General features: G+C 46.7%; 6 protein-coding genes across 6 annotated transcripts; 2 read left to right on the plus strand and 4 right to left on the minus strand.

Annotated features, from left to right (window-relative positions):
• Positions 1-480: 480 nt before the first annotated feature.
• Positions 481-1,114, minus strand: EDB91DRAFT_1295469 (uncharacterized protein; the record flags this gene model as incomplete). Its single annotated transcript, XM_041324909.1, has 2 exons — positions 481-883; positions 946-1,114. Coding segments are annotated over 2 exons (459 nt in total), but the record flags the coding sequence as incomplete, so codon positions are not given.
• Positions 1,115-3,418: 2,304 nt separating this feature from the next.
• Positions 3,419-4,399, minus strand: EDB91DRAFT_1238229 (uncharacterized protein; the record flags this gene model as incomplete). Its single annotated transcript, XM_041321690.1, has 4 exons — positions 3,419-3,444; positions 3,500-3,893; positions 3,945-4,042; positions 4,105-4,399. 4 exons carry the CDS (start codon positions 4,397-4,399, stop codon positions 3,419-3,421), a joined length of 813 nt encoding a protein of 270 aa, XP_041175097.1.
• Positions 4,400-5,122: 723 nt separating this feature from the next.
• On the plus strand, positions 5,123-8,813 carry EDB91DRAFT_1083730 (uncharacterized protein; the record flags this gene model as incomplete). The annotated part of the gene is made up of 16 exons (XM_041315665.1): positions 5,123-5,222; positions 5,278-5,295; positions 5,351-5,383; positions 5,443-5,472; positions 5,517-5,546; positions 5,602-5,634; positions 5,693-5,722; positions 5,766-5,795; positions 5,940-5,975; positions 6,388-6,644; positions 6,682-6,716; positions 6,781-6,792; positions 7,301-7,477; positions 7,674-7,698; positions 7,938-8,324; positions 8,778-8,813. 16 exons carry the CDS (start codon positions 5,123-5,125, stop codon positions 8,811-8,813), a joined length of 1,269 nt encoding a protein of 422 aa, XP_041175098.1.
• A 1,067-nt stretch (positions 8,814-9,880) lies between these two features.
• EDB91DRAFT_1056364 (uncharacterized protein) lies at positions 9,881-10,326 on the minus strand (the record flags this gene model as incomplete). The annotated part of the gene is made up of 2 exons (XM_041313999.1): positions 9,881-10,070; positions 10,121-10,326. 2 exons carry the CDS (start codon positions 10,324-10,326, stop codon positions 9,881-9,883), a joined length of 396 nt encoding a protein of 131 aa, XP_041175099.1.
• A 313-nt stretch (positions 10,327-10,639) lies between these two features.
• Positions 10,640-11,094, minus strand: EDB91DRAFT_1250489 (uncharacterized protein; the record flags this gene model as incomplete). Its single annotated transcript, XM_041323231.1, has 3 exons — positions 10,640-10,772; positions 10,832-10,852; positions 10,922-11,094. 3 exons carry the CDS (start codon positions 11,092-11,094, stop codon positions 10,640-10,642), a joined length of 327 nt encoding a protein of 108 aa, XP_041175100.1.
• A 501-nt stretch (positions 11,095-11,595) lies between these two features.
• Positions 11,596-12,240, plus strand: EDB91DRAFT_1083732 (uncharacterized protein; the record flags this gene model as incomplete). The annotated part of the gene is made up of 3 exons (XM_041315666.1): positions 11,596-11,838; positions 11,899-11,991; positions 12,058-12,240. 3 exons carry the CDS (start codon positions 11,596-11,598, stop codon positions 12,238-12,240), a joined length of 519 nt encoding a protein of 172 aa, XP_041175101.1.
• Between the last annotated feature and the right edge of the window lie 20 nt (positions 12,241-12,260).

A 12,260-nucleotide genomic window follows, 5' to 3' on the forward strand; every position in this document is an offset into this window, starting at 1 on the left:
GAAGTAAGTCGAAGTGCGCTTCGTTCCACTCCGCGAAGTCGGCAATAGGCGGGACAGTTGGCAGAAATAATAGATTGACCAAATGTAGCTATAGCCTTACGATATAATCTAAGAGACTAATACTAATATCAATCCTCATTCTTATTCGCGAATTGCTGAGTGCGTCGAGCTTGCTTGTTGCCCTTGTTTATGGCATTCATAGTCACATGTGCGACTCGAGGCTCATACAGCGGTTTTTACCATTGAAATATGATAGAGACAGGAGGCGCATAAAGGGCTTTGGACTTGTAGTGATAATGGTTGATCTATTTGATAACTTCGATTCACTTCGACGGCAACACTAGTCCAACTCAGACTGTCTTTCTTCTTTCAAGATCTGGCTCGGAGACTACACTGTTCTTGCCCCGACTCTCTAGTCTATTCAACATATGAAATATATAAGGCGAGTCACCACAAATCTATAGCTTGATATCTCCTACTAGTGACATCCCAACACGCACGTCTCGTACCTACAAGCACCAATTGAATCTCAGTACTAGGTCAGATCGTCACGCTCGACTCAGCACCTGCAATCTCCGCATCACGTCTTTGTCTTAATTGTTTTGCTCTGCCCACAAATGGCCCTTCTGGTTATCCACAATATACGCATAAACCTGTGTCCAATCGCGGCATACATGCGTCACACCCAAGCCGTCTGTGCCTGTCATCATTCCATCGGGGTCGACGAAGAGTGGGTCGAGGGTAGTATCAGCATTGCAAAGAATGGCCTGCCGCAAGAAGTTGAGGCAATGACCACTATGGTCATCGGGTCCGTTAATGAGGGCGAGCCGGATCATTTGCAGACAATGTATCTGGTGAAACATCGAGACACCAAACGCTCGCCCTTACAGAATTCGTGAATGGTGAGCATCTTGCATTGACGAAAATTGGGCGATAGTTATTTACCATTTGGTCCCAGGCGCACAAATCCGTGGCCTCGTGGAAAATGATCAAGTGAATTCCACTCCAACCAGGCCTTGGTTCCAGATGTACTGTAACGTTCCGTGCTGTTAAACGTCAACGCAACGGTGTCTAGGCGGAGGGGTAATTCGGTCGGATGATCGTCATCAATGTAAGCTGCATCAAATATATTGAGTGAGATTGAACTACTGTGGCTGTCAGTGAAGACGACAACGACATACTGTACTTCCCGTCATCGACCGATGTGTGTTGCAAGCGCAGGATGGTGAGGATGTTCAGTAAGATGCTAATGGCGAAAACACTAGGCCCAGATACGCGCAGTATTTCCGAGGACCGAAGTTTCAGGCTGTGAAGCATCGAGTCTGTCACTGAATGTGATCTGAAGACAGGAAGTTCAAGTCACTTATGTGTATGCTGTATAGTGCAGAATATAACTGTGACAAGTTATCAGAAAGTGAAACCACTAGTATTGGGAGCTATAGCTCGAGCCGTTTCTGGCAGGGCCACGTAAAACCGTTTGCTTTTGGCGCGTGTCCCTTAGTATTTAGTTGTAGGTAAGGTAACATGTTATCCCTCAGACTTGCTCGTTTCCTGCAAACCCCGAACCAACACCGCGGTATTCACACCGAAAGGACCTAGACTCTTATCGAAATTTGCCGAGTGTCCGTTCATTCGAAGTGGAGCTGATCACGGGGAAATTAATGATACAGGGCCCGGGGCATTCATTTCCGTTGTTCCCGCTCCGCCTTTCGGTGGTGGGTTTTGCGGTGTCACTTGTCGATCGTTTTTGCAGGGATTTTAAGTTGCATGGCTCCCCTTCCGAGAGTTACCTCATACAAGACATGTATAACTTCGCCCAATACAGCACATCATTGCTGGAGGCCCAGAGACAATTGGCTCAACCTTCGTGCCTGTCGTCCTCGGAAGCGATAAAAGGACAATCTCTGTTGCGACTGGTGATAATTATTATCCGCTTATCTTTCCATCGAACGCGGAAACGTTCATAGCAATGTTCGCCGTGCACATCGGGATGCTGCTGCGATCCCCGCGATGCCGAAAAGTAAGTCAAATATTTTTTGACATGTAGAGTGACCTCACTGCCGACCTCGATGGAGATCGTCATTACAACAAACGCGGAGAACCAGCCCGTGGAGCGGTCACGTGCATTCTGCATGATTTAGGGTAGGTGCGACAAGCGGGATAGTCGCTTGGGCGCACCAAGCGGACGACGTTGTCTGAGGTCATTGTTGCCGTTCGCAATGGCGCGCTGGCGAAAGGCGTAAATGACTTTATTTTTCTCCTCAAGCCTCTTTACTCTCTTGGAACACTTGCTGCGCCGACTTTTGCGACTTGTCGTGCCTTTTCGACTCGTTGAAAGTTAAGCGGTTCCATGTCAAAATAGAACTTCGGGATTTTACTGATAGGCTAATTGCCGCTACCTACCTTTAGATGGGGGGTACTTTTCGATCGTTTTGACGATCATTCATCATGGCCGGAAGGTTGCCTATTCGTACTTCCGTGGGATCGAATATCAACGTTAACTTCGAATTTGTCATAGTCTCTGAACGGAACGACTATCTTGATTCGTCTAGCTATGGTCTGTCTAAGGGAGACTAGTTTGTTTCCGTCTCTCAAGATTTCTTTGAGATGAGTCTTCTCCCTCTCTATCATATGATTCCCGAACGGTTCGAGCGCACCGTTCGTCTGACGTTCACAGCCATCGACCGGTCACCGCAAGTTTTGACGATCGATTTCCGTTCGCCGTCTACGTAATTGCACAACCGATATTGTGCTGTTCTATGTTCAATAATATTACATCGCAGTTCCTGGATGATATCGCTAGATTGCAGCACGTATTTCTTGTTCCCGAATCAGATGCATTATTTCGACCCTCGTTCTCGCGTTCTGTCGCACTTTTTGTCCCGAGGGTGCCATCCTTCTCTTTCATGATCTCTCAGGAGCTTGTGTGATTCAAATGTATCACGATTGTGCTTCATTTGCCCCTGCTTGTCGTCATATTACAAAAGAGTTCGCCACCGAGAGACGGTGGTGATATGGTTGATTGTGCGCTCGACATCATCTTGAAAAGTCGACAGGCAACTACATATGTGCTCTTTACGTATACAACTTGTGCAGGATCCGCTGTCCTTACGCGGACTACATAGACAGCTTGTACTAATATTGCTCCACAGCATCCTATTATATCGGCATCACCATGAATGACTATGAACTGTTGTCCAAGAGATCTGCATTCAAAGACTTACGAAAAGGCGAGTACTTAGTGGGCTCTGCCACGCACTGGCACGTGGCCTTGCACGACTTAGTATTAGTCATTGATTACGATGTAGTTCGCAACCAAAGCTATGTTACGTGACTTTGGTATGGTACTTCGATGGTCGACTGTGACATTAAAGTATGTATCTAGGTTATCGCTACCATTTTCTGCTGAACACCCAATCTATCCTATCTCCATCAGGTCGAAAGCTACACCGTGGATCAGTCTGTCACCCCAACCTGTAATATGTACAGCCGCACTCACCCAACGGAGGAGATGAGAATATTTGCTCGAATTCAAGTCTACAACCATCGCAGGCAACCTCGATGCTAAGCGCCGTTTTCTTACCACATGAGAACCGCGTTGGCAGCCGCGACTGCCAGCCATCTTCGAAATGCAGCTGCTCGATCTTCTCTTTCTCAGGAAGGAACGCGACAGTGCCCATCAGTGCGATTCGTTGAGGTCGCGTGTTCCAGCTGAGGCTCTTCATGCCCTCAACAGGAGTGGTAACATTCCAAATCTGGATTTCGGTGAGGGAGCCAGATGCGGTATAGGTCTTGTTGGCCGCAAGACCATTTTCGAGATTGGGAACGACGCTGTCGATGTAGCAAGAGGTAAATTTGGACCGACGTAGGTGCCACTGGTAGAACATCGAGTCCTGGAGCGACATAAACGACCGAATCGCTCCAGGTCACGAAGATCCACTTACATTCTCACTCAGGATAACGTGCGAGCCCGAAGTATACAACTGGTCAGGTAAGGCTTTGTTCGCCCGTACGATGGTGTTCGGGAAGTACATCTTTGGTGCTGGCCACACAGGTACATTCATGAGTCATGACACAGTGTCCATGATGACTGAAAGCACATACCCTTTTCCTGTTGCCGGGGCTCGTCGATAAATTCGAGACCTGGAAACTGGGTAGGCTGGCGCAACCCATGGGCATCACGCAACCCGGAAGCACTGGCGGAGGCGATATACACCGTGCATGCGCAAACAACCGCGAGCACGGAGAGTCCCAGTGCAGTCCAGGTGGGCCATTCGGATGGGGAATCTGCTGTACGGTGCTGAGAGATGACCTGTTTGCTGGGGAGGAGAATAGCGTCTTCAGAGTCTTCAGGTTGGTGCTCTAGGTCGTGCATTCGAAGAGGCGAATACGAAGCCATGAATGTGCGTGGTATATCTGAAAAGCAGTTGTTGAACCTCTTTTTGCTTGTCAGCGGCAAAGTACCCACCTAATGGCGATTTGTCAGATGCTGGTTGGCTCAAATTCCCTAGGGCGCAAAACCTACTATGCATGAAAGGTGCACTCTGAGTTGATAACTCGTAAGCATTTATCTTCATGCAGGGCTCACGGAATTTTGCATTTTCTGTCTATATGACAACACATCCAGTGAGGGCAAGTTTGATCCGCGCCTACTGAAATCTCCATTTTGATCGAACCAGAAATGGAGCCTCCGAGTCTTAGCACTATGACCCTACCACACCACTTCTGCCCTTGCCTGCTGTCCGACCTTCTTGCTGTGTTATGATCCATTGCAAAAACAGGTTACGAACGGAAGAATACTTTGCCTAAGCGATTGATACACAAGATGCGAACAAGCAGGTCGCGAACGGAAGAACACTTTGCCTAACTACATGATATGCAAAACAAAACGACCCAATATCGTAACGGCACTCGGCCGCGCCAGTCCCCGACCCCTATGGGTAGCGATACCTTTCCCTAACACATGATTTGCAAAACGAAACGATACCACACGAAGGTTTCTACGAATTGGTCTGTGAACTGGGTCTGAAATCCAGCTCCCCCAAAGATATAAAGGCTCCACCCTCTGTTTCGATTCTACAGTCAACACCCCAAGTAACGCACTCTTACCAATCCAGACACCATGAAGCTCGCTTTATCTTCTGTTTTTATTGCTATTGCTTTGGTACAAATCACGACGGCAGCACCCCTCGTCGACAAACGTGCGGAGAGGGAGCTCGAAGGTATGTTTCGACGTGTCTTGTAGTATTCGCATTCTCTAACTGGATATACATCCAGCTCGTGACGTCAAGGGTTGTAGGTCGAGTTCTAACGTGCCCAGAGTAATATCTCAGTGACACTTTCTCATTAGATGTACTTGCCGATGACTACTCTTTTGTCGAAGGTAATTTTCCAGTCCTGACTTTGCTGCCGAGCGTTATATTCACGTCGATTACAACACAGTCATCGAGAAGCGCGCGGAGAACCTCCAAGGTATGTTTTCGACGTGTTTTGTAGTATTCGCATCCTCTAACTAGATATACATCCAGCTCGTGACCGCAAGGGTTGTAGGTCGAGTTCTAACGTGCCCATAATAATATCTCAATGATACTGTCTCATTAGATGAGATTGTCGATGAATACTCTTTTGTCGAAGGTAATTTTCCAGTACTGACTTACCGCCGAGCGTTATATTCACTTCGATTACAATGCAGTCGTCGAGAAGCGCGCGGAGAACCTCGAAGGTATGTTTCGACGTGTCTTGTAGTATTCCCATTCTCTAACTAGATATAAATCCAGCTCGTGACCGCAAGGGTTGTAAGTCGAGTTCTAACGTGCCCATAATATCTCAATGATACTGTCTCATAGATGAGATTTGTCGATGAATAATCTATTGTTGAAGGTAATTCTCTAGTGCTGCCCTTGTTTTTGAGTGCTATGTTCACCTGGTTGCTAACGTAGATGTCGACAAGCGCTCCCCCAACCCGGATGCTGAAGGTAATTCTCTATTGTTAACCTTATTTTCGGATGCTCTATTCACCCTGTTCAATTACAGATGTTTGATGTCGACTCTCCGCTATTTTTAAATGATTCTCGCTGCTAGCATAAGGTCAAAACCTTGTGTTTGTGGACCCTGGAAGCTAGTGAAGTTTGACTTGCCTTAGTACAAATTAGTCTAGTTTACGCGTTTATCAGTTGTTATCACTATCACCTGCGCTCGTCTGATCATGAAGGCCATGTCCGTTTCTCCCTGACTTCCGCTAAGTATTGAGTCAAGCCATGCACATACCCGCCCTTCCGGGAATGCCTCCCAATTGGTTTTATCTTGTCTTCTCGATTTGCCTGGTCTCGAGAATACCATGCTCCACTAATTCAGCCATCGATTACCTTTGTTTCCCTGTACATTCAGGCGCCACCCCGCTGGTGTCCGAACCTCCGCACGCCAGAACAACATGTGGGAACCGGTTTAGCCCGCGCGGCCTGGTGTCTGGCCCAAATGCCATTATAGAGAACGGTTCGAGTCAATTCTACAGATTTGGTTGGAAGCAACGCCGTAGATCCTGCGTGGGCTTGGTTGCAGTAGCTGTGGGACCGTCACAGTTGGCTGACGAACGAGAAAGTAGTGTCGACGATTTGTTTCGTCCGAGGGTAGATGTCCGTTGCGTAGTATGTAGTCTGGTTCCTTTCAGGACTATGCTTACAGAGGTTATTTTATTGGGAGTGTCGGCTAGACTTAAGGTGACTCGGATTACCTGCATCGAGATGCCGCTCACGAACCATGATCGAATGCTGATGTGTGAAGAAACTCAGACATGTAAGTAAGTGAGCCAGTACGAACACGTATCCAGAAATGAGGGTGGTATCGAAGCAAAGTACACAGAGAGGAAATGCTTGATAGAGTGATGGTCAGGAAGTAGCAGGCTGAGCGGCGGAGACAACGCGCCGAGGGCGATGAGGGATGCACCAGAATGCGAGGCAAAAGTTTGCCCCGATAGCCAGTCTTCTTGCGTAGGGTGTTGTATCACCGTCCGTGTGACGAGGCCTGTTGCTGCGGCCGTCGAGTGTGGTTGTGCTGCAGAAGCCAGCTGAACTTCCAATGAGGATTGCCTGACCAGTATGAGCATTAGTGCTCATAGGGGGAGGCGCTACCCAGGCCCCGATTATGTATACGAACCAGGGACACCTGATACACTACTTAGGTGTTTTTTTTTCTTCCAGCGAAGGATGTTACGGTCTTTGCTCCTGTGTATCGCACGAAGAAACTGCGCTTGGGGTGTTGTTGTAAGACACGGGATAAGATAACTACGAGTGCTTATCTTTAGTACTGCTACCCTTTGCATGAAAAAAACAATTACCCGAAAAAAGGTGGCCACGTTCGTTCTTGTGGCGAGTTTGTCCACGAAGGACTCGAAACGCTCGACGGAGGAAGGAGTGATCAAGGTTGTTTTTTTCTTCCACGAGCGACTGGGTTTGACAGGTGAAATGAAGGACATGTTATCGTGGGTGGCACTTCGACATAACAGTGTGCACGGTCCAGGGAGGGAGAACTTGAGGAAATACAGCAGAATCTGCATTTGAACTCTGCGAAGGGTGTTATGACGCGCACAGAAGCGAGATAATGAGCACTTACTCACTAGGGTACGGACGAAAATTGGGTTGTTAATAACACTGCTAATAAAAGCATGTTCATAACAGACACACGGTCATGGGGGGTTACAAGGTGCTAATAAGTCTGCCGACCCCCATAGACTTGGTGACCTGCCTGACCTTCCGCCGTTCTCGCAGATCATTACAAGATCATTAACCCAAAAGTTTGCAATGCAAATCCTGCAGAGAAGCTGTCGTCTGACTTGGGACTCAGGAGTCTCGCAATGAAGTTTCGACTATTTCCTCTCTTTTCCATCAGTCGAACATTCGAAAATGGCCAATGCTAAAGGCTCAGACAATATTCTTGCATAGACGGCACCCGGATATTTCGTCGGCAATCCGACTCCATCATTTCCACACCCAAAAAATCAGCAAGCTCGTCGAAGCTACGAGCCCACTGGCAGCTATTTGTCCGTGGACACGGAAGAGCAGGAAGAAATACTTGAAGATGAAGAAGATACTTGGCTCGATGAGAAGCTAGTCTCTAAGCCAGCCGAGGATCCGGCCTTCGACATTGAGGTGGATGTGAACCTTCACGTGCCAATTGTTAAGGAAAGTCCTAGTAATGACCCGGGTAGCACTCAAGGCGACACTACAGAGGAGGATGATGCTGAGTTGGAAGGCATGGACACTGACTGGGATAGCTTGTGCATCACCAAAAGTCCCAAACCTAGATCTACTCAGATATGGAAAGTGCAGGTAAGCACTAGTTGCAGCACCAAGGAACAGGTGCATCCGGTTGGTCAGGTACCAACAGCTCAAAATCATCCAGATATTGACATCTCCGAAAGCTCACTGGACGTTCATTGTGCTGTCATACTGCCAAGTATCTTATCATATGCTGGTTGTATCTAAGTCCTGCCAAGCTGTTGTCATCTAGACATTGTAAGATCGTGAGACTGGTTTTAATGCTCAATACCAGTTATCTGCCAGACATCCTGTCATATGCTGGCTGCATCTAAGTCCTGGACTCCTGCCATACTGCCTTCATTCAGATATTGTGACATCATACAAGTAGTTTGCTGCTCAGTGCTCAACTACTACAGTCAGACTGCTGAATGTGTGATCATATGCTGGTTATGCTCTGATATCCTGCTGATGCATGATCAGACCAATCATAAAATATATACACATATCATTCTGATAGTACAGTTTCTGAGCGTGGATACATGGCAGCCGAAAGTATGAAATAAAGAATCAAGATGGGGGCTGAACGTATGAATGATACAAAAACTTCAAATGAGGAGATCAAAGGCGTATATGGCACTGCCTAGGAAAAAATGGTGCGCATGAACCCTACTAAGGAGCACATCAGTCTAAAGCAGAAATGTTGTTTAATCAAACTCAGAGAATGCACCCATGAATGAGAATTACTTTCTGCCCTTCAAGCTGCAAGTCTTCTTGGAGGCAGCAGTAGTCTTACCGACATTCCTGGCATGTTTGGGTGGACTTAGAGCAGGCACCTCTGTCTCATCTTCAGTGAGAGGACTGTCATCTTCAATTCTGTCTAGCCTTTGCTTGCCGGACCCCATTTCTGAGGCTGTAGATGGGAAGTTGGGCGTCATACTAGGAACAGGTGATGGCAGAGACCCAACAGGTGAGACTGGTGCGCTGGCAGCCTGGGGTTGTTGTGTAGTGGGGTCAGTTAGGGCCTCAGCAGCAGCTGCAGCCTCAGGCGATATTGTCTGGGCATTGAAGCTAGTTAGTTAAGAATGTTGTAGAGTAATGTATTCAACACACCTTATGATGTGTAGTTGCCATACACATGTCGTGCTGTTTTCTCATTAAGGCAAGGTCGTTGTCATTGTCAACATCATCATCACTCAAATCAACAGCGACAAGGCCCCTCTTGTGACCAAAAACCACCCTTGATAGAATTAGCACACCAGATCAATGTAAGATGGAGCAAGGATACTCAACTTGTTCCATCATTCAAGTAGCGACACTGCCCACATTTGATCTGGTGCATCTTGGATTGCTTTGATGAGTCAGGTATATGCCTCAGGATAGCAATACATGCTGTCAGTCTCTACCCATTTATTACGCGTGGCAATACTGAAGCGACTCTACAACATCTGTTAGATAGTGGTATAAATAAATTTTATTGCAGCACGCACCTGGATGAATGCATATGCAATATGCTCAGCCTTGACCTTCTCCATGCCATGTAATTTGGCATTACCTGAGTGGATCATGTTCGCATCTCCATCAGGGAGGAGTGCAGATGATGGGGAAGTGAATATGTGACAGAAAATCTAGATACATGAGACTTTACTGACAAGAGAAGAGGAGATACTCATGTGCTTCAAATAATAACCTTGTAAAAATCCTTCTTGAACATTGTCTGGGTCAAAATCTGTGCCGGGTGGATCACCTGCATATGCAAATGCAGGCCATGCAGCCGTCTGCATCTTGATCACTGTGTTCTGTAGTTGGGCTTGTACTCTAAAAGTCACCGATGAGATGGTTGGGTATTTTGAAGAACATGCACGTACTTTTTTGGATCTTCATGAAATGCTTTGACATGCTTGATAGGACACAGCAGTGCTGCAAGTTGGGGGTGATTAATGCCAAGTTTAGCACGAGATTTGTTGTCAGTAAAAATTGTAGGGCTCAGCCCCTCATCTGTAGGCCTTGGGGTGGCATACTGTCCAATGCAAGTTTTCAGATGACTGGTATCATCTGACCATACCTGACTCATAATGCCCTGCATCTTCAAGTTCTTGGAGCTCAAACGTAAGGTGAAGTGCATTTATGTAAAGGCTAACCTCGGTCAGGACATCCAGTAGCTTGGACTGTTGTTTGACGCTTCCATATGCAAGTTTGTGCAGGTATGGTGCTCCTGCTAAGATCTTTGTAAAGTTCCTCATATGCCGTTCTTGGGAATCTTTGCTTCTGTAAAGGCAATGTTATCTAGCAGCTAAAGACAATGAAACAAAATGAAGCACTTACATCAGAAACAAGACTTCCTTCCTCTGTGCCTTGACCAATTCATCCTCTGGTTTATCTGACACCTAGGCAGCCTGGTCCTCTTCCATCAACATGGCAATGCGGAATGTATCATTCAGGATGCAGAACATGTCAACAGCCTGAGGAATCCAATGTGCAAAATGCAAGCACTGTTCCCATGGAGCAATATTGCCTTTTCTATTGTATAAGGTGAGCTATAATGCGGCATTGCACTATTGAGTATCAAGTTGGCGTACCTTTTATTATTTACCGCCACCCTATCAGTTCAATGGATCAGGTCAGTTTCCTCATGTTATTGTAAAGCCTAAGCATCACAGTATGCTTACTTGATGTGCTTCTTGGTGCCCTTTTTCAATGTAGCCTTAGGGTTTGGAATTAGAGATGATAAGGCGGTTCCATCTGATATACTAGAGGCTGACTGGGATGTGGAATTGCTGTCTGACTCCAATAGCATTGCTGGTGATTTGGCTGGCAGGCCAGAAACTTTCTGATGCGGCATGAATGAAAGGGGAAGAAACTCAAACTCAAATGTGTGGCTCACTTGTTGCCCAAGGCAAGATTGCCATTCCTTCAATGGCGTCATATAGCTCAGGAAAGGGATAGCTTGGATTATAGAGCATCTGAGACATACATCTGACTACTGTGGGAGTATAGCCTGACTCAAAGTGCCTGTAAATAATAATACTTTGGGGGCAACTTGGCCCAGGCCAGTACCCCCAATGGTGTTCCTGAAGCTAGGTTAGAACTAGAGTAATACAATAATCTGGATCATTATCTTGATGTACAAAAGTGTGGAGTAACTAGTTGCTAGTTATAAGTCTGGTCCTGAAGTTTAGTCAACAGGCCCATACAGACAAGGCCTGTAGCGCTTGGTTGATCAGGAGGCTTTAGATTTATGAGATCTGCCCAGAGTTCAACATTATACAATTCAACATCAAGAAGATAAATACCCATAATCCACCGCTGCTAGTACAGTTGAACTTTGGAGGACCCAAGAAACATGTCATTCGACCATCCCTCTGTTCAGTTTGAGTTTGAGGCTCTCAGCACAAGCCAAGAGGACAATGGCTCGAGTAGCACCATTCCAGAAAGCCACAAAGACGAGTGCGTTGAATATCAATCACATGGGCAAGGTGCCCCCTCATATTCCTGTGGACATTATAAGTATGGCAGAAGTGAAGGGTTCAAACACTCCCAACCTTCACAGCCAGACCTAGAGACTTCAGACAAACTACCGGAGCAGGTAAGTCATCTGCTGCTGATTATACATTATACCTAGTTATTCTGATGGTCCAAACTGTAGGAATTGGAAGCCAGTCAGGGCCAGGACAAAGGCTTTGAAAATGCTGATAAGTTACCATCTCATCCAAAGCAAAAGAGATCTGACTCAAATGATGTGTGTGAGCCCAGTTTAGTTTTGTCAATGTCAGTCTTTTGAATTTCATGCTCACGCTTCATGTAGACACTGCACAACTTTGGCAAGGACCTGATCAATGTATGGGCAGCATTAATGCCAGCTATGGAAGTGCTGTGGAAGTGTAGGAAGCTAGGACAAGAATCCAAGTTTGACTGTCGGGAATCACTGGCATTAGCCAAGGTTGCAGGCGATGTAGCAGTCATGCTTGAAGCTGTGAATGTGATTTGAGAGGCTGTTGATAGGCAGAG

The sequence above is a fragment of the Suillus paluster genome (genome assembly GCF_016628075.1).
Source record: "Suillus paluster strain FC165 chromosome Unknown EDB91scaffold_44, whole genome shotgun sequence".
In the NCBI taxonomy this organism is placed as follows: Eukaryota; Fungi; Basidiomycota; class Agaricomycetes; order Boletales; family Suillaceae; genus Suillus; species Suillus paluster.